A 22832-nucleotide genomic window follows, 5' to 3' on the forward strand; every position below is an offset into this window, starting at 1 on the left:
GTAGTCCTCCTACACCTCCACATGTCACCATTTGGGTGCTAACACCCTTCATCCAGATTGAATACATGCTAGGGCTGTCTCATACAGGATTGGTGTGTTGGTATTAGCGGAGGTATTTTTACATGTCGGCGGGTAATCTGGTAGATCAGGAAAGTCTGCTTTTAGGAAATTCAAATCCTTTAAACTGTTCCCTGCCCCAGCCGGTATTCGATCCTGGGTCCATTCGGACCGCAGGCAGCCTCTCTACCGATTCAGCTACCGCCTCCTTCAGCAAGTAGAATTAGATCTTGCAGTCATAGTCTACTCTGTAACAAACAGCCTCAAAAGGACCATAAGGTCTGTTGCTGTTTGCTTTCCTTTGTATTGCTTTGTAACATCAATACACTGCAGTCCCGACCTACCCCTCAACTCTTCCATCGTAGACCTAACCCCCCAGGCCTCACACTCAGGGATGCACTGCACATCCATCTAATCATTGCCATTCCTGTACGTTTGAGTCTGCGAATAACATCAATACACTGCAGTCCCGACCTACCCCTCAACTCTTCCATCGTAGACCTAACCCCCCAGGCCTCACACTCAGGGATGCACTGCACATCCATCTAATCATTGCCATTCCTGTACGTTTGAGTCTGCGAATATCCTCTTCCTTTACTGCCCCAGTCTCACTACCATACAGCATTACTTCCTTTACTGTCCCAGTCTCACTACCATTCAGCATTACACTCCTAACACATGCTGCATACAAAAAGCCCTTAGCATGGAGAGAGAGCCCTCTTTATGTCAGGAGAGGCAACAGCTCCCTGAACTCCTTCCTTCCACTCCATACTCTAGCCACTGAGCTAGCTCCAGCCCCACCTCCAGCACATAACATGTGTCCCAAATAACAAAACTCTTCCACACACTCAAGAGACTCACTAGCAAGTTCAATCTTTTCACACCTAACAATCTCCACCTGCTCTCTCTGACAGACCGTACACGAAACCAGCATTATCTTGCAGTCTACCTCTAATACTACTACATCTCTTACATACCCACTTATCATAGACACAGCTCAAGATGGAATTACTTCCCATCTCCTTGTGGCAAATCGCACACGGTCACTCTTCCTCTTCTTTGACCATAGCACCACCACACAATCACTTTTATCTAGCCTTTGTGCCCCACACCATCTCTCCACTTCCTAAATCTTTCCTCCGCCTCCCTTTCATTCTCTGCCATCAACATCAAATCATCTGCATACAACATCTCCCAGGCGAGTCCATTTCTGAAGTCACATGACAGGGCTTCAAATACCATGATAAACAGCTAGAAGCTCAAAAATGACCCCTAGTGCACACCAACATTCACGGAAAACTCATCATTCAAATATCCATTCACCTTACTTGGGTGTAAGCACCAACTCACATGGCCATAACCACCACCCTAACCAGCCACTCCTCGATCCCAAGCTTTCTCATTGCCCACTTCACCACCTCTCTAGGGACTCTGTCAAAGTCCTTCTCCAAATCAACAAACACAATAACAGTAATAGGAATAGTATATGGTAGGACACTTATTGACAGTTAGGGAAATAACAGAGGAATTAGTTCAAGAAGAACAGGGAGGTTTTAAGAAGGGAAGAGGTTGTAAAGATCAGATATTCCTTCTTTGGTCTATAGTGGAAAAGTTTCTAGAGAAGGGAAAGAAGTTGTATGTGGCCTTCATGGATTTGGATAAAATGTATGACATGGTGGATAGACAAGGACTGTGGAAAGTATTAAGGATATATGGAGTAAATGGAAGGTAGCTGAATGCCGAGAAGAGTATTTATGAAGGGGCTATGGCTGCAGTGCATGTGGATAGTGAACTGAGTGAATTTTTCTATGTGAATGTTGGATATAAACAAGGATGTGTCACAGGCCCCCTGTTTGTTCAATCTGTATATGGATGGCTTTATAAAAGAAATACGAGGTAGGGCACTGGACGTCAGAGCAACCCTGAGAGAGGGCAATGTTTGGAAACTCCACGTACTGTTGTTGCAAATGACATTGTATTGTTAAGTGAAGATGAAGGGGAACTGCAAGGCTTGGTGAATGAGTTTGGGAGAGTGTGTAAGAAATGGAATCTACATGTGAATGTAGGGAAGAGTAAAGTTATGGTTTTCCAGAGAAATGAAGCCACTGAATGTACAGAAAGGCTGGATGAGGAGGAATGGAAAATGTGAGTGCTTTTAAGTACTTGGGTAGTGTGATGAGTAAGGATGGAAGTTTAGAAGGTGAAGTGCTTGAAAGGGTACATCAGGGAAGAAAGGCTGCTGGTTCTTTGAAAGCAGTGATAAGGAACAGGGAAGTGAGCATGGAAGTAAAAAAAAAAAAAAAGTCACTGCATGACAGTATTATGATACCAACCCTAACATATGGAAATGAAACTTGGACCCTGTTGGAGGGACATGCCAAGAGGAGAGGATGGAGAGCAAGAGACTAATGTGGAGAGTGTATGCAAGTGAGGGGGAGGGGGGGAGAGGAAGGGGGAGGCTAAGGATGAAATGGAAGGATGAAGTGGAAAGGTATATGAGAGATGGGGCTTGAGCTGGAAGCAGGGCAGTGAAATGGAATTGGACAGGGTGATATGAAGGTGATTTGTTTGTGGCCACACTTTATGGGATAGAGGCATCTGACAACTGATAGATAGATAGATTGATAGATAGAGAGACAGATAGATAGATAGATAAATAACAAAAACTTACACCAGTGATCTACCATGTAATTTTGAGTATATTTTGTTCTATAAAAATATGCTCTCCGCGACCCCAGTTCAGTACCCAACATTCGGGTGTTTTGTGTAAAAGCTTCGTCTCTTGCATGTCCCATTGGGTGAGAGCTTGGCAGGGCAATGGGAGACGAGTAATATTAGCTTATACTGTTTTATACATGAAAATCCCATATCCTATCAGTGCACACGAGTTTTAAGAAGAAACTTTACATAGTCTATTGATTCTTTAACATCGTCATGCATTCATGCAATTCTTTTGCACAAATCGACTGTAATTAAGGATTAAATTCAAATTTGATGGCTTGCAAGGGAGTAGGGAGGGAGGGAGGGAGGACAGGCTGGTGTGTTGTTGCCAGTTATGTAATATTTGGTTTGTAGGATGTTGCTACCAGCATTATCATAACACCCACAGCTCATTCAGTGAAAAAACGTTATTCTAAAGGGAGATTAGCCTCACTTTAAGTTAGGAAGAATATTATTTATCAAAAATTTTCTGCTGCACCCTTGGGTATCTCCACCTGTGTTCCTCTCTGCAGCACTGGCATTACCATCCCAGAATCTGTAAAAAAAATACACAATATCTGCATATTCTTCATTGCTGTAGGTACATAGCATGCTGTTTCATGAACATGTGAAGCTGAACCCGGTGAACAACAGAACGCGGAGAACAGTATTTGAAGTGTGTGCCTCCCCTGCAAATGTTCCCGTTCAATTGACAGTGGACGGAGGGTTGCCAAGTCCTTATCAATCTCGCTAGTTTAGTCCTGAAAACTTGCTAGAATGTCACTAGATAATAAACACTGCAAAACATCGCTAGAAAATACGATAAAATCTTTAGAATATCACCTAAAAATGGCAAAAGTATCCAGAATGTAGCTAGATATCATGTTGCCAGATGTTAGTGCTGCAAGTAGAAGCAAAAAATAGGTCTCGCTGCATAGTTGTTACATTGGCAATCCTGTATCACTGTTCTCACGTCAACATCATATGAAAACAATGGTGCCACGTGTACTTACAGCAGAAAAATTGTAATGAATAATAATATTACTCCTGATTTAAAGTGAGGCTAGTCACTCAGTACAGTAATGTTCTTTCACTGAATGAGCTGTAGGTGTTATGATAATGCTGGTAGCAACATCCTACAAACCAAATATTACATAACTGGCAACAACACACCAGCCTGTCCTCCCTCCCTCCCTACTCCCTTGCAAGCCATCAAATTTGAATTTAATCCTTAATTACAGTCGATTTGTGCAAAAGAATTGCATGAATGCATGACCTGATGTTAAAGAATCAATAGACTATGTAAAGTTTCTTCTTAAAACTCGTGTGTACTGATAGGATATGGGATTTTCATGTATAGTACAGTATAAGCTAATATTACTCGTCTCCCGTCACCCTGTCAAGCTCTCACCCAATGGAACATGCAAGAGACGAAGCTTTTACACAAAACAGCCGAATGCTGGGTACTGAACTGGGGTCGCAGAGAGCATATGTTTATAGAACAAAATATACTCAAAATAACATGATAGATCATTGGTGTAAGTTTTTGTCATACGTCGCGTTACACCCTGTATATATATATATATATATATATATATATATATGGCAAAGCTTAATAATAATCCATCCATCCATCATCCAATCCTACATTGCCCCATGAGGAGTGTACAAGCCTGGGTCTAGGCAGTTGGTACTGACATTTAAGATGAAAGTGACCAGCCTCACTCATCCCTGCGTGGCATTACGTGAGCTAACCCCAACCACCCCCTTGATATAAACCTTCACCGGCTCAATCCAACTTGAGCACAATAATTACCCACTAAACCATCAGGCACCAAAATTTGTTTATATATTAATAATCATCATCATCATCAACCTAGTGGTAGGTGGGGGAATTCACCATCCACTCACTCAATGTAGTGCTGCTCTCGGATGACTACGCTTTCCTCTCTTCCTTCCATCCTCTTCTGTCTTTCTTTCCTTCATTCTTTCCTCTTGCTTATGCCTACAGGTGACTCTACACTTCCTCCTCTGACTTTTTTCCCTTCATCCTTTCCTTTTCCTGCTGCCTGTGAGTGAGTACTCTACACTGAGTGACAAACCAAATGGTTTCCTGTACACCAGGAAACCATATACTATGCTGGGTGGTAACCATATAACAAAATTATGGCACCTGGTGGTTTAGTGGGTAATTTATGCACTACAATCAGATTGAGCCTGTACAGGAGTATATCCAAGGGGTGGTTGGGCTTTATTGCTCACGTACTGACACTCAGAGATGAATGAAGCTGGTCACTCTTAACCCGTTAACTGCGCATGGTGGTTTTTTGGAGGTGTCAGTGATGCGCAGACATAGGGGTAAAAATAAAATTTCCCAAAGGCCAAACTTTGTCTTAGAAATTGAGAGAACACATGCCAAAGTATATAGTAACGAAATATTAGCTCAATATTTACCTTGGTAAAGCCATGGATGAACATCGAAGTGTCTGATTCCCTATTGGAATGTATGGTTTTCGTTTTCCTTTTCGGTTTCAGTTTTGAAGGCTAAAACATGCTTGCATGGGTTGGCCTTGGTCACCATGGCACTATATTAGAAATTCACCTGCGCAGCCAGGGCTGTTTTGAGCAGACGCACTCGGAACAGCCCAGGCTGTATAGAGCAGTTAACGGGTTAAATGTCAGGACCAACTTACCTAGCCCAGGGCTCCTATGCTCCTCATGGGGCAATGCAAGATTAGATGATGATGATGATCATCATCATCACCAACCAATCCTGAGTTGCCCCATGAGAAGCGTAGGGGCCTAGGCCTAGGCAAGTTGGTCCTGACATTTACGATGAGAACGACAAGCCTCACTCATCCCTAAGTGGCTTTATGTGAGCAATAAACCCCAACCACTCCTTGGATATAAACCTGCAAACCTCACTCCAATTGGAGTGCCTCAGTTATCCACTAAACCACCAGGTGCCACAATTTGGTTTTATGGTTACCCCCCAGCATAGTAAATGGTTTCCTGGAACACGGAAAACCATTTGGCTTGTTACTCAGTGTAGAGTCATCTGTGGACAGAAGGAAGAGGAAAGAATGAAGGAAAGATAGACTGAAGAGGAAGGAAAGGAAGGAAGGAAGAGAGAAAAAGGTAGTCCCCCAAGAGCAGCACTATACTGAGTGAATGGATGGTGAACGCACCCATAATAATAATAATAATAATAATAATAAAAAATTTTGGCGCCTGGTGGTTTAGTGGGTAATTACAGGGCTCTAATCGGATTGAGCCAGCAAAGGTTTACGTCCAAGGGATGGTTGGGGTTCATTGCTCACATAATGCCACTCAGGGATGAGTGAGGCTGGTCACTTTCATCTTAAATGTCAGGACCAACTTGCCTAGCCCCAGGCTCCTATGCTACTCATGGGGCAACGTAGGATTGGATGATGGATGGATAATCCATCCATCCATCCATTTTCATGCCACACCATAGTCTCGCATCCAATAGTTTTAAAGCTGGCAGTAACACGCTTTCATGTAAGCCTCGTGCAGCTGCAACACTCAGGCCTGTTTCTTACTGAGGCCTTAATTGCACCAGCTACTTTTCTTCCATGTGTCACTCTATTTTCAACTTCTTTTGCACATTTTCCTTTCTTTTCTATCACCGTACCCAGGTATTTGAACTTTCTCACCAATTTCAGTCTCTCTCCATTCACTGCAACATCGCACTGGGAGTCACCTTCTCTCTCAATAACCATCACTTTACTCTTTTCTACATTTACTCTCAAGGCAGGACGCTCACAAACATCAGCAAAACTCTGCACTAGCCTACAAAGTTCTGTCCAGTATTCGCAAGTAGTACTGCATCATCAGCATACAACAAATCTGAGATATTCCATCCAAAACCATTCATTACCAACGCCATCCCTCCCTCCATTACTCGTGTTTTTACTTCTCTCATCACCCCACCCACATGTATATATTGAACAACCATGGGGACATCACACAACCTTGTCACACACCCACACTGATCATGAACCATTCACTTAGATGCCCATTAACCCTTACACATGCTTCACTACCATCATAAAAACTCTTGACAGCACCTAGCAGCTTACCATCTACACCGTGCATGCACAAAATTTCCACAATCCTTCTCTGTCCACTTTGTCATATGCTTTTTCCAGATCCATGAATGTCATAAACAACTTATGGTCCATCTTACAAGCCTTCTCTGCTCTCTGTCTCACTGCAAATATTAGATCGACATGTCCTCTGCCACTCCTAAAACCACTCTGTTGATCACCCACTAGGACTTCTGATATCTCTCTTACTTTCTCTATAATTCTACCATATACCATCCCTACCACATTCAATATATTTATGCCACGATAACTGTTGCACTCACTTCACTCACCTTTGTTTTTGTACAGGGGTACAATCACAGCCTTTTTCCACTCTGCTGGCACAGTTTCTCTCATCCATGCCTTCTTACATGTCTCCAACAAGCACTTCATTCCACTCTCTCTACTACACTTAATCATCTCTGCATACAAATCATCAATCCCTGCTGCTTTCCCATTTTTCAGGCACTTCACAACACTCTTCACCTGCAAGTGTCATGTCTCCTGGCACTGCATTCCTTCTCTGCACACCCCCAAAATCAATCATGTTTACAGCTGCTCTGCTCTCTCTATTCCCATTCATCAGGCTTTCAAAATATTCTTTCCATCTGGGCCTTACTTCATCCCAATGGGTTAATAATCTACCACCTACATCCTTCACACCATCACATTTCTTTCCACTTTCACTTGTACATTTCCGCGCCTCTTTCCAGAATAACTTCCTATTTTGCATTCATTTTTCTTCCTGATCATCATTTGCCTCCTTCTCTTTCCTCTTCACTAGTCTCTTTACATGCTTCTTGCTCTCAATATATTCAGTTCTTATTTCAACTGAACCCGTCCTGTAACCACTTGAGCCACTTCTTCCTCTTTTCCTCCACCGCTCTCTTAACCTCATCATCCCACCATGCTGTACCTTTCTTCTCCGTTGTTACTCCTTCTACACCACACACCACTTAAGCATTCCTAACTAAGCAATCCCTATATGCATTCCACAGGCTGTCCCGATCCATTTCATTCCAATTCACTGATTCTAACTCCTCCCCTACTTTGGTCCAATAATCACCTGTCATTTCTTTGATCCTCAGCTTCTCAAATTTCAGTCTTTTCTCCCTGACTGCTCCTCTCTCTCCTCATCCACCTCACTCCTCTAAGCTTGATCTTGCATACCACAATCATATGACCTGACAGACTTCCACACTGTCCTCTCACAGCCCTCGTATCAGCAACCATTCCCATCATTGACCTCTCTACGAGCATGTAATTCAAATCAGGCTTCTTTCAACACGATCCCCGTCCCCTCTATACCATGCATGTTTATGTGCATCTCTGTGACTGAAATACGAGTTACAAATGCACAACCTCCTCTCTTGACACATATCCTTCAGTCGCTTCCCATTATCATTTTCTCCTGATACTCCATTACAAACGCATTATGTCATCCTGAGGACCAGTGCCTACTCTTCCATTCATATCCTCCATTACGATCACTTTTTAGCTCCTGGGCATTTCTCCTACTACTTCATCCAACTCATCCCAAAACCTGTCTTTCTCTCACTCCTGTCCTCACATGGTGCATACGCTACAATCATTGCCACTTTCCCCTTCTCACACCTGAACATGACATACATACACCTCGAGCTGACACATTTGTAGTCCCTCATTCCACTCTGTCACACCTCATTCATCTACAAAGCAACTCCTTCCTTGCATCTTCCTCGCTCATTCATTCCTGATCTTACACATTTCACAACCTCCCACTCCTCCACTTCACACCCTTTCATCTTCGTTTCACATAATCCCATCATGGCATATCTCACACTCCTGAACACATTCACCTCTTCCATCCTCTTGCTCTCCTAATTCACACCTCTCACATTCCACATGGCCATGTGAATCTGCCCATTTGGTTGGGGCCCTGGGCAGGTATAATAGTAATAACAATAGTCACTGACCTGATAAATATGATTATTTATGAGTGTGTTGTCCCACATGATTGGCTGAAGAGTGTAACTGTGAATGTGTATAAAGGGAAGGGTGATGCCCTGGAAAGAGGATATTATAGAGGTATAAAGCTTTTAGATCAGATTATGAAGGTAATGGAGAGAGTTCTAGAAGGTATGATTAGAGAAAGAGTGAATATTGATGAGATGCAGTTTGGGTTTATGCCAGGTAGGGGGACCACTGATGCCATATTCATTGTTCGACAGCTTCAGGAAAAATATATTGGTAGGAGAAGGGATCTGCATTTTGCTTTTGTTGATTTGGAAAAGGCCTTTGACAGAGTCCCTAAAGAGGTGGTGAAGTGGGCAATGAGAAAGCTTGGCTTGGACGAGTGGCTGGTTAGCGTGGTTATGGTTATATATGTGGGTGCTCGCACCCAGATAAGAGTGAATGGAGATTTGAGTGATTAGTTTTCCATGAATGATGGTGTGCATCAAGGGTCAGTTTTGAGTCCCATGTTGTTTATCATGGTACTTGAAGCCCACTCACATGACTTTAAAAATGGACTCCCGTGGGAGATGTTGTATGCTGATGATTTGGTGTTGATTGCAGAGAACGAAAGGGAGGCGGAGGAAAGGTTTAGGAAGTGGAGAGATGGTATAGGGCACAAGGGCATAGGGGTAAATGCAGATAAAACAAAAGTGATGATATCTAGGGTTGGTGGCGATACTGTCAAAGACAAGGGAGAGTGGCCATGTGCAGTTTGCCACAAGGGTGTGGGAAGTAATTCCATCTTGTGCGGTGTTTGTAATAAATAGGTATCAGAGGTAGACTGCAAGATAATGCTGATTTTATGTGAACAGCATGTCAGGGAGAACAGGTGGAGATTGTCGGCCATGAAAGGATTGAACTTGCTGGTGGAGCTCTTGAGTGCATGGAAGAGTTTTGTTATTTGGGAGACATGTTGTGTGCTGAAGGTGGGGCAGGAGCTAGCTCTGTGGCTTGGGTGAGAAATGGTTGGAAGAAGTTCAGGGAGCTCTTGCCTCTCCTGACATTGAGAGGACTCTCCCTACATGCTAAGGGGTCTTTGTATGCAGCATGTGTTACGAGTGTAATGCTGTATGGCAGTGAGATCTGGGCAGTAAAAGAGGAGAATATTCGCAGGCTCAGACGTACAGAAATGACAATGATTAGGTGGATGTGTAGTGCGTCCCTGCATGCAAGGTCTGGGGGGGATGGGTTTACGATGGAAGAGCTGAGAGGTAGGATGGGACTGGAGTGTATTGGTGTTGTGATGAGGAGAGGTAGATTGAGATGGTTTGGACATGTGGAGAGGATGGGGGATGATAATTGGGTGAGGAAGGTGGGAAGTGTTAATATTGGGGGTGGGGTTGTGAGGGGCAGACCGAGAAAGACATGGGACGAGGTCATTAGGTGTGACCTCAAGGTTAAGGGACTGAACAGGGAGGCTGCAATGGATCGTGCAGCATGGAGAGCCACCATTAGGTGACCAAGGCCGACACATGCAAGCATGTTGGAGTCTTTAAAAACAAAATGAACGAATAGAGTGGTGAAAAAGGTATATCTGGGCGTATTTGAAGGAGGGAGAGGTGAGGCAGGCCAAGGAGAAGGTGGAGAGATATGGTGGATGAGTGTGTGAGGAAGAGAGGTTTGGAAGTCGGTGAGGCCAGGAAACTGACCAGAGATCGAGCTGGCTGGATGAGTATTGTGAGAAGTGCATGATCAGGGATTTGGCACCTCTTTTTAACGTGACAGTTTCTAGACTGACTCTATCGGATACATTTATGTGAAGCTACAGAACGTGGTGAATGTTTTTAGCATATCCGATAAAGCAAGGATTCTGGGGGTTTGCACGATGAGTGGATGGAAGTGTGGCCCATTGGATTAGGTGAATTTGGGCTGTCTGAACATTGCTACTCCTCATCCTGCCCTAGGGTGGGAAAGGAGGTCCAGATGATGATGATGATGATGATATGATGATGATGTAATAATAATAATAATGTACTACTACTACTACCACTACTACTACTACTACTACCATTACTACTACTACTACTATTATTACTCACCCAGATGCCAGGCACATAATCACCCCTGGTATAGTATGCAGTTGAAGCAGAGGCACGATCAACACTGGTGCCCATACCATAGCCGTTGTTCTCACAGATAAACACAGCAGGAAGGTCCATCAGCTTAGCAATATTGTATGCTTCAAATAGCTGACCCTGGAAGGGAGGATGGAGAGTGACAGACTGGACAGACTCTGGAATACAGAATAGAGAATGAGACTGAACAGACCCGAAATAGAGGATACAGAATGAGAGACTAAATATGTACTGTACAATGCTTCACATTTCAAGATGTCCCAGAAGGTCAATCAGCTGAGTATGTTGTGCTCTTCAAACACCTGACTCTGGAAGAATTCAAGGCTTAGCACAGAGCATAATATATCTACCTATTACCTATCTATCCATCACCAATTCTGGCCCTCATGTCATAGCTGTTGCTCTCGCAGATAAACACAGCAGGAAGGTCCATCAGCTTTGCAATACCGGTATTGTATGCCTCAAACAGTTTATCCTGAAAGAGTTGATGGTTTAGTATACTACTCTATTCACTTTAAATAGGTGAAAAATTGCCATGAATGCTGTAATGTAATGGGAGATTATCACCATATTTACTGTACTCTGTTTACTTTACCTTGTCCTAAAACTACTACTACTACTATTCCTCTTCCTCACCTGATTGGCAGCACCATCACCATACAGTGCCACATTAATAGCACCATTGTTGAGATATTTATTGGCCAGAGCTACACCAGCACCAACTGGTACCTGGGCTCCCACGATGCCATTTCCCCCATAGAAATTTTTAGCGTACATGTGCATAGACCCACCCTTGCCACGCGCCATACCTTGCGATCGTCCTGTCAGTTCTGTCATGATGCCTGGAAAGAAAAGAGATTAAACACTGACAGATTTTTGTAAGCAGTACACATAAGGAGCATAATGCTGTACGACAGACACCTGGGTGGTAAAGGAAGAGGATATTCATAGACTCAACATACAAAAATGAAATCCCTGGTAAGAGATGTGGAAATCTGACACTAAAACATAAAGGTGGGGATGGACACCATGAGGTGCTAAGTGTTGGTGCTCATCTTTGTAACTAAGGCTTTTGAGTGGCTGGTTTATTCACAGCTATCCAGGTTACCACAGTTACCCTGGTACTTCCCCTAGGTACAGCATCATCCATGTTATGAGGTACAGTCGACAGCAGAAGTTCGTCCCTCTCAGCGTGCGTGATACGAGCCTGTTGATCTGGGAACACTGTCTGAGATAGAGTTGTCAGGTATGGCTTAAATACCTAACATTAAAGAAATGTGTTCGCAGATAAGTTAAGAACACATTCCCTAATGATAACATTGAACTGCAGCAGGTGGGATAATAACGTTATTGTGAAATGTATGACACTGGTGAATGAAGATTCTTCGTTAAGGACACAGACGCACAGGACTATTTGGACTAGACTGATGTTACCAGCAAGTAGTATATGAAATATTATAGAACATTTGCAGTCCTAAAGGTGAGGTTGCAAAAAACATTGATTACGCCAGTTACACACTAAACAAACACAGAAACTGACAGGCGTGTTTCGCGAGTATACGGTTTTGTTTTACAAGTTAAATCACTTCCCTTCCTGATCTCTCTCCCCACCCGTTTCTCCTCTTCCCAGTCACGCTCTGCCATCATCCACATCTTGTCGCTAATGCTGAAAATCGAATGCCTGTAGGTAGAGTGTGGAAATATAAAAGTGTTAAATGAGCTTCTTCAACCTCATCGCTATGAAGTGCTGTCCATGACTTGAATATAAATGTTAATAATATGAATAAATTGTCACTGTGGTGGTTAGGAGACATTACTCGGCATCATTTATATAACACATATAATCATCGTTAATACAGTGCTCCAACTACAGTACACTCCCTCTCCACCCCCTCGCAGTCTCCTCTCCCCCATCCACTGTCTCCATCACTCCTCTCACCTCCCTTCCCCCCCTCAACCAGTACCCCCTTGTTTCTAGCTGCAACACTCCGAACCCCTTCCCACGGTTTTGCTTAATATACCCTGCTTCGTTTTGCCTCTCTAACTAGATCGGTTATTCATAGTTTGAATACAGTTATCATATACAGGAATTTAAGTCGTAATTGTAGTGACATTATAAACACAATAATCGTGCCCGTTATATAGCCAACTGTATTACACACAAGTAACCAGATTACTTATATTACAAAATGTCCATCGTAACTCAGTGTTCAATACCAAGGACTAAAGAATTAAAATATGTGTAAGCAAGAGATTAATGGCTACGGAGGAGGGGTAATAAAATGATGGCAGAACTGAAGCATTGACTACTGTTCTTTGAAGAGTTAATGCCTCTTGACCGCCACTGTCAATCTAATAATAATACACACTGTTACAAAATACAATCCAAAAACATAACCCAAACGTCGTTATATTGTTCGGTTCCTGAGACAAAAATGAAGAAGGGAGAGAAAACAGAGATTTGAAATAACTAGTAAATGAAGTCCGGCAGGGTCAGTACAATAAAACCGTGGGAAGGGGTTCGGAGTGTTGCAGCTAGAAACAAGGGGTACTGGTAGAGGGGGGGAAGGGAGGTGGGAGGAGTGATGGAGACAGTGGATGGGGGAGAGGAGACTGCGAGGGGGTGGAGAGGGAGTGTACTGTAGTTGGAGCACTGTATTAATGATTATATGTGTTATATAAATGATGACGAGTAATGTCTCCTAACCACCACAGTGACAATTTATTCATATTATTAACATTTATATTCAAGTCATGGACAGCACTTCATAGCGATGAGGTTGAAGAAGCTCATTTAACACTTTTATATTTCCACACTCTACCTACAGGCATTCGATTTTCAGCATTAGCGACAAGATGTGGATGATGGCAGAGCGTGACTGGGAAGAGGAGAAACGGGTGGGGAGAGAGGTCAGGAAGGGAAGTGATTTAACTTGTAAAACATAACCGTATACTCGCGAAACACGCCTGTCAGTTTCTGTGTTTGTTTAGTGTGTAACTGACGTAATCAATGTTTTCTTGCAACCTCACCTTTAGGACTGCAAACGTTCGATAATATTTCATATAATACTCGCTGGCAACATCAGTCCAGTCCAAATAGTCCTGTGCGTCTGTGTCCTTAGCGAAGAATCTTCATTCACCAGTGTCATACATTTCACAATAACGTTATTATCCCACCTGCTGCAGTTCAATGTTATCATTAGGGAATGTGTTCTTAACTTATCTCCGAACACATTTCTTTAATGTTAGCCATTTAAACCATACCTGACAACTCTATCTCAGACAGTGTTCCCAGATCAACAGGCTCGTATCACACACGCTGAGAGGGATGAACTTCTGCTGTCGACTGTACTTCCACTAGGTATTACTCTAGGTACTCATTTTACCTACTGACCCACAAAGGGAGGATGCACACCTGAGTTAAATAATGCCAGCTGCTCTCACCAGGATTCAAGCCCTGCCAGCACTAAACTACTTTGATTTCCTAGGTTTTCTATTTCCTTATCCCCACTTTGATTTTGTAAGCTTTATATTTACTTTCTCTCTCTCTCTCTCATATATACACAAAGCACTGCTATACCTACTAGTAACAGTGCACCCCATGACGTGTGCCCAACCATGGTCTCGGTACGCAGTAATGACAGAGTCCTGGGGTCTCAACGCTCCCTTGATGCCCACACAGATTGCCTCCTGACCGCTGTATAAGTGGCAGAACCCTCGGATGGCCTGGGGAAGGACAAAATAGCACGAATATACTGTAAAACCTTGATATAACATATCTCGATATGCCAGATATCGAATTTAAAAAACACTATGATGCCATCGGACTTCCATCAGCTATAACGAACAATTTCTGTTAAATGAGGTCACAATGGGGTGCAATACATATGTTTCCTACCCTTCTTACTCCAACCTAGCCTGAAATTGCCCTCTCCCCATCACGACAGCTGAGTTATAATAACAGACTACAGTAATACTGTACTCGTCATGAAGCAGTGCTATGACAATGATGTGAAGTAAGCTGCAGAAAGGGCAAAATTATGGGCCAAGTTAGTGTAAAATAGGAATAGTTTACACTTTCTGTTATAGCATATGCTATTGAGCTCATTTATTTTCAAATGTGCTTGAAATCCCATCTCTGGGGGGACCACTGAATATAACAGATTTGCAGCTTAATGGAATCAGGCTTCTCCCAAGTGGCCTATTACAATGAAGTATTACAGTATATTATCATTATCATTATCACCATCAAGAGTTTCTCTTCACATCTAAGGATGGGGTGAGGTAGGATACAGATAGCAAGAGAAAACCTGTTGGAATGAGAACCAACCACAGCCTGACAAATTATCGTATTTGCCGGCCTATGACAAACCTTTTTTTCATTTATAAAAAAAAAAAAAAAAAAAAAAAAAAAAAAAAAAAAAAAAAATGGGGGGGGGGGGCATCCAACGGGCCCAGATCACCGATGGGTGGCTATGCGCTGAAAGCGTGAGGCTTATAGTCAGGAGGTCTAGATGGGATGCTGTTAGCTGAAGTCCACCTCACACAAATATTCAGCCCGTGTTTGTGTCCACCTAACACAAATATTCAGCCTGTGTTTGTAATAATATAATTAACACAGAAATACAACAATTTATATCATGCCAAATGACGTCAAACTTCTGGCAGAGTTACTGAAGAAGTAAAATACTGTACAGTGGGCTCGCATAGTATGCGAGTGGATGGGCAGTCCTGGTCCTTGCGCACTGTGAATATATTATCTTATGGGAAAAATTACATACGGACGGTGCCCCCCTCATACCTTGACATTTTTTTACCCTTGATGACATAATAAAGGGAAAATTTTTCAGACATATACTGCAGATATAGCTACAATAACAAAAATATGGTCAGTCACCTTAACAACAGTAGACTGTAAGCCTGATGGACTTAAATAACAGCAGTTTCAAGGTGCGGCAACACTTACAGTGCCATACCCCTCACCGCACCCCTGCCTTGCCAACACTTCTGTCCTCAGACTCCTCTTGGGGACCTTCCCCACGAGCCTCTAACTCAGTCACTTCGGCCAAAAACCCCTCAAAGTTCAATGTTGACACAACTGACACTGCGTCGTCCTCCTCTAAAGGAACAGGATCAGATTATGTAGCTGGTTCCTCACTTTCACTCTCTTTAGGCCACTGTCTGTAACTTGTTGCAAGCATCTGCCTCCTCCTGTTAATTTCCTGCCTGTGTCTGTCTGTGTAGAAGCGGAGGGCTCTGTCTAACGAGAACCTCCTCCGTTCTTTGGTGGCTTATTTCGTGTTCCTTCACTTCTTTGAGCTTGTCCATGGCAGCAAGGATCGTGTTGATCCTTGACACATACAGTTTTGTGCAGCCCTCCATCACACTAATGTCCGGGAATTTTTGTGCATCTATATCACGACTGACAGCATGATGGGAGCATTGTGCGGAGGTGGGGGGGCACGTAGTCAGGGAAAATGGTGAATTTGAGCCGCTCCTTTCCTCTAACTTGCGTATTGTGGGCTAAACTCACGCGATCAAGGTCTTTTGGTTATTATTTTTGGTCACTCGCGTACTATGCAATTCGCGTACTGTGAACTTGCGTACTGTGCAAGCCCACTGCAATTGCTAGACTTATGGCTGTAGATCGACAAAGCTCAAAACATTTCAGCATACCTCCTTCCCCCAGGAAACATCCTACACAAGAAAATAGTACATTTTTTTTTTTTAATTATTTACCTTAACAACTGTATTATCTTTACCACATCAGTATCTCATATGAATTAGAAATGTTCCTAGAAAGGCCAAGGAAATTCTAAAAATTTCAAACACTACTTGCCATTTGCACTGGGCAGACACATAACAACAGTGATGGTGCTGCATCCCATTTGTCAATGTGGCATCACAAAACATTGCAGCACACACACAATAGTCACTCCTTGTTTTCATAACCAAAACAAGCAACATAGGACACACAGCACAGCTGTTCTGCTCAAAGGCATAGTTTATGATATTCTAGAATTCTAAATTTACTTTTGTCACTAACCCATGACTCAAAACCAATGCAGACACTGCTATAAAATTGGATTCAAGCTCAGCGTTAATGAGTATGCAATGGAACATGGCAATAGAGCAGCAAAGTGGTACTTTTGGGAGCCACCAACTGAAAAAATTATACGAACTTGGAGAAAAAAAGAGCAGCAACTGAAAGATGCCAGTTGTAGTAAACAAAATCTCCAAAAAGGAACCGTAAAATGGCCAGAAATTAAAAAAGTAAAAATGTGGGTATTAAATGAAAGAAGTTTGAGCAGAGCAGTACAGTAATCCCTCTATTATCTGGAAGTCCATTACCCGGATGCTGTGATCTGGCTGTTCGAGACCATTATTTGTAAATTTTTCCATTTTATCCGAATGAAATGCACGTGTCCGGGTGGAAATTACGGCTGCACGAACATTTTCGCACCCAGCCAGGCAGGAACAGCCTGGTGGCACCCCCGTCTAGCTGGGTGGTTCACCCAGCGTCCGCTAGAGACCCCTTCGGTCATTCTCAGTTCCTGCGTGGCGACAGTGTAGTGAACAGCTCCTTTCAGACGGTTGATATGTCGGTGCATGTGTGGTATTTGTGGTTGTTCTCTACCTGCTTCAGGCCTTGCTATTCCTCGTATGCCTCTTCCTAGGGTGTGTGATGATGGCCCCTCCACCAGGGATAAGGAAGTGGATAGTGCTCATTCTGGAGAAGTGGGAGATCCTTGGTAAGATTGATGCAGGATGGTTGAATCGTGAGTGCTGATGATTTTATTCTAGCTTACCATACTGTACAATGATTTTGTTCTATTTTGCCATGATTTAATTCCATTTTACCATTACGTTTTGTGTGCCCACTGCAATTTTCTTGTGTAGCCATTTTTTTCACGTTTTCATGTCGCTGCAGGGTATGACCCTGCAGTGGAGATTGCTTGTCTGTGGATGATGGGTCTGCTTGACCATGGTAACAGCTTGGCTGTGGTTTATGGGTCTGCTTGATCAGATACTGTTAAACAACAGGAACAAGTGTTGTATGACATACAGGTATACCTCAACATGCAATACCTCTAGATGCAAATGTCATTTTGGAGTACAGTTAACTTAGCCTGATTTTTTCCAGACTTATATTACTAAGCCTGATTTCTTTCCAGACTTATATTGTTGGTTTTAGTAAGTTATTTACAAGTACTAGGCTTAGGTTAGCTTCTTTTACAGCTATTAGGCCATTTAGATTGGCTTTACACTTGTTTTTGGACTCATTTGGGTGGGTTTAAGACTTGCCTGGGGGGTAAACCCATGGCTCAAAAATGCATCCCTCTACTTTACATGTTAAATTTAACTCGAGATACGATACCCTGCCTAATGATGGGCTTTTACCTAACCAACTGCATCATTAGACCGGGGTATATCTGTGCTGTAGTGGCATTTTACACTGGCTTTCAAAGTTAGGTTATGTAGGGGAGTAGTCCACTACCTGGACGGAACCATTACCTGGACATGCCTTTGGCTCTATTAGGTTGGATAATTGAGAGATTACTGCATCCACAAAAATAATAATGAACCAATCGAGACCGATAGCAACGAACGGAGGTATCAATGACTTCAAAGGTTCAGTATCATGGTGCTCTAGATCTGTAAGGAGAAATGACCAATGCATGCAGGCTAGAATAAAAATATCACAACAGAAGCCAGTTGAATATGAAGGTAAAATACCATAGCTGTGAAATATTTAAAAAATGTGGTATTAGTAATGACCTTGATGTTACCGAGCACAATTTATTGTTTGAAGAGAGTGATTCAGTTTCTGATTCAGAGAATGCCAGGAGTGAGGAGATTCATTTGGATGACAGCAGTGATGATCAGTTATCAGGCCCTGGGGATGATGATTTATCAGTACCTTACTCTGAAGATGATGATTTTCTGGGCTTTGATGATGATGATTAAAACATTTATGACATCTAACTTTTCTTCCTAATAATATTCACTGTATTATCAGTTTATATTCACATTTTTTTCCCCATTGCTTGCTGTGTACTAATATTCAATGAAATATCGGTATTTGCTTTTACTGATGCATGGGCATGAAAATGGAATTTATTCTGAAAGCTTGGTACCAGTTTTTACTGAGATACTGATATATCCTGTGTATGCATGTACAGGAGTTGCAAGGTTTTATTCAAATTTACAGTACTATATTGATTTTTGTTTCTTGCCTTGTACCAATTTTTAGTGAAATACTACCATTTCCTTTGTTTACATGTATATGATTTCAAATTTATGAAACTGCACAGTATTTTGCTGCTTGTTTTGTACAGGTAACAGATTTTACAGAAATATTTCCTTTGCCTGAATGAACTGTAGTTGTAGGTACAGGCAAACCATGACTTATGATACCCCCTAGATGTGATACCCCAGAATAGTGATTGGAGTAGAAATACCACTTTACACAACGATGGGTTTTTATTTTTTCATCGATTTTGATATATTAGACTTAAATATTGTTTACATTGATTTATAAACTGTTTTTAGACCTAGATTAATGTGTTTTAGTCATAGGTGGAGTGAACCCAGTCATTTGAGGTAAGGATTCTTGCCCATCACATGACGTACAAAACAATGTGGATAACTAGGCGACTCAGCAAAGAATACTTCGTGTCTGACCACTGAACTGTCATCTAACCTATCATGGAATACATAATAATACAGTAACCTCTCAACTAACGCAAGTTCAAAAAAACGCGTTTTTGTTTTAACATGGGCAAATATTTAAGGAGGTATGTTTAACTAACAAGGGTTTCTCGATTTAACCGACTTTACACGTACGTGATGGTTTCAAATTAGCTGCCTGCGCCTTGGACAGTCCCGAGCTGGTAGACCGTGTATGGCAGTTTACGCATAAATACAATTTTTTATCTGCCTGTTACTTAAACTGGTTTAATTCGAACTATAATATTCGAAAATGAAGCTTGGCCCCATTCTGAGCAATTTGGCTCATTTTTGGACAAAATTTGGCCAGGAAAGTGATGGCAGATCTAAAGTGTTACAACTTGATGCTGCAGAACAGAAAGAAGAAAACCACTCATACCAAGACAGAGCAGTTCTTTATGAAGAAGACAGAAAACTTAAGGGAGTTATCTTCATCACCAGTAGCACAGGAGTCAGAAGAAGAGGAAGGACAGCAGTGAGAGGAGAGACAACAAATTTAGGGTGGGGAGCGGCGGGAGGTGGGGGAGCGAGGTGAGGAGGAACAGCAGCAGATGACGAGTAATGCATAGATGAAGCGAGGCTGTGTGTTGTTATTGTTTGTGACCTACTTACTGTAGTGAAAATGTTGTTTTTACTGTAGTGTTTTTATGACCTACTAATGCATGAATAATGTTGAGGAACTTCACAGTGCCAAGAATGAAGCAGAACTGAAAGAAAATCCACGTAAAAAACGAAAACAGTATGTATTTGGGGAGAAATAAACAACGCTTCAGCCCAGCTACAGATCAAATGTTGTTTATTTCTACCCAAACATACTGTTTTTGTTTTTTATGTGGATTTTCTTTCAAATTAATACTGTTGCTTTTAAGTTTAGAGTTGCATAACTCCCAAAATGGGTAGACTTTCCCAGAGTCCAGGAACGTAACCCTCAGTATTACCATTGTTTCTTATGGGAAAATTATGTTTAAATAACGAGTTTTTAACTAACGCGACATCTCCAGGAACCTAACCCTCGCGTTATTTAAGAGGTTACTATAATTTTTAAAAAATATTAATAATTACTCACTCGATGTAGTGCTGCTCTCGGGTGTCTGCCCTTTCCTCTCGTCCATCTTTCTTTCCTTCCATCCTCCTCTGTCTTTCTTTCCTTCATTCTTTCCTAGTCCTTCTGCCTATGAGTGAGTTTACACTCCCTCTTCTGTCTTTCTTTCCTTCATTCCATCCTCTTCCTTCTTTCTGCCTGTGGGTGACTCTACACTGAGTGACAAGCCAAATGGTTTTCTGTACACCTGAAAAACCATTTACTATGTGGTAACCATACAACCAAATTTTGGCGCTTCAATCGGATTGAGCTCGTGAAGGTTTATATCCATGGGGTGGTTGGGGTTTACTGCTCACATAACGCCACTCAGGGATACATGAGGCTCGTCACTCTCATCTTAAATGTCAGGACCAACTTACCTAGCCCTGGGCTCCTATGCACCTCATGGGGCAACGCAGGATTGGATGATGGATGAATGGATTAATAATTATGAAAACCTCAGAGAGTAACTATTTCATGCACTGATGAAAACTGTGACCGATAAATCATGTGTTTATATTTGGTCTGTTCAGGGAAAAACAATTTGAAAACACAAAGGAATTTCTAAATAAATGTTGGAAAATAAGAAAGATGAAAATAAAGGAGCTCAGCAACCAGAACAGTAGCTTCAACAACATGAAGAGGGCCGTCAAAAAAGCTAAACTGATAGTATCAATGATCAATAAATCATGTGTTTACATTCGGGTTGTTCAAGGGAAAATGCTTTGAAAATATAAAGGAATTGCTAAATAAATGATGGAAAATAGGAGAGATGAAAATAAAGGAGCTCTGCAATCAGAACAGTAACAAAAACAACATAATGAGGAGCCTTTGAACAAGCTATCTCTATCACATCATCGATTGATGTGTTTACATTCAGGCTGTTCAAGGGAAAATGCTTTGGAAATACAAAGGAATTTGTAAATAAATGTTGGAAAATAAAAGAATATCAAGGAACTCAGCAACCAGAACAGTGGCAAAAATGACATAAAGAGGGGCCGTTGAGAAGGCTATCCCGATCGTAGGAACTCAGCAACCAGAAGTGGCAAAAACGACATAAAGAGGGGCCGTTGAGAAGGCTATCCCGGTCGCATCATCAATCACATTCCCTGCCAAGAGAATTATCTGTCAAAACATCAACGATTCTCCGTCAGCAGTTCACACCTTGGATGATTCTGCGTCATTCACACATTATTAATATGCATAACAGATGTTTGTTTAACTGTCCCGGGACCGTCTGATGGTGGGATTGTATACAGTGCTGCTGCTTCTTCTATTCCGAGTTTGAATATGAGTCAGAGATCGAATTCTCCAGTGACCTTGACTAGGTACAAGCAAATGGGCACTGGTTTTAGGCATTGGTTAGCTTCCTTTACAGCTGTTAGGCCATTTAGAATGGCTTTAAACTTTTTTTATTGGACTCATTTGGGTGGGTTTAGGACTTGGTTCGGGGGGAAACCCAGGGCTCAAAAATGCATCCCTACACTTAACATGTTAAATCTATCCCGAGAATGATACCCTGCCTTGCAATGGGTTTTTACTAAACCAATTGGATCGTTAAACCGGGGTATGCCTGTATTTACCTAGCTTTATTTAACGTGTTGGTATTTTGCTGCTTGCTTTGTGTGTGTTTTTGCTGATATATCAGAATTTGATTTGTCTGCAAGAATGGCAAGGGACTTTACCAACAATTATTAGTTTTGTTGCCTGCTATGTAGTAGTGTCCACTGATACCAGTAGATTTCTGTTTAACTACTGTGAATTTACTGTATGTGCAGACATTTTTCCAAAAAAGGCACTAAAACAATTTTCAATAAATGTATGATGAAATGTACTAAAATTCTTTTCTTCCAAAAAATGTCCTTACAAAACAGGGGTGCACCTTATAGGAAGGTGAGTCTTATAGGCTGGCAATTACGGTAGATGGGCAACACCCTCAAACAATGCAATGACTCTATATCCCTTCCATAGCACTTCCTTATGACTACCATTGTATTCTAGTAGTAGTAGTAGTAGTAGTAGTTGTTCCCTAGGCAGTCTTGCCGAACAGCCCCAAATCCCTTAGGAAGGCCATGGCCGAGACTG

At 42.1% G+C, this 22832-nt stretch overlaps 1 protein-coding gene across 2 annotated transcripts in view; it reads right to left on the minus strand.

Annotated features, from left to right (window-relative positions):
- Nucleotides 1-22832, minus strand: part of LOC145412961 (putative pyruvate dehydrogenase E1 component subunit alpha, mitochondrial) — a 132010-nt gene that overhangs the window by 44644 nt on the left and 64534 nt on the right. For both annotated transcript variants that reach the window (XM_080282784.1, XM_080282783.1), the window contains 3 exons: nt 14521-14662; nt 11573-11778; nt 10901-11056 (listed from right to left, as the gene is read on the minus strand). In XM_080282784.1, the coding sequence (XP_080138910.1) occupies nt 10901-11056; nt 11573-11778; nt 14521-14662 (504 nt within the window). The remainder of the gene's footprint in view (nt 1-10900; nt 11057-11572; nt 11779-14520; nt 14663-22832) is intronic.

Source organism: Coenobita brevimanus, chromosome 94 (genome assembly GCF_032717465.1).
Source record: "Coenobita brevimanus isolate Jiangsu-jjx chromosome 94, ASM3271746v2, whole genome shotgun sequence".
Classification (NCBI taxonomy): domain Eukaryota; kingdom Metazoa; phylum Arthropoda; class Malacostraca; order Decapoda; family Coenobitidae; genus Coenobita; species Coenobita brevimanus.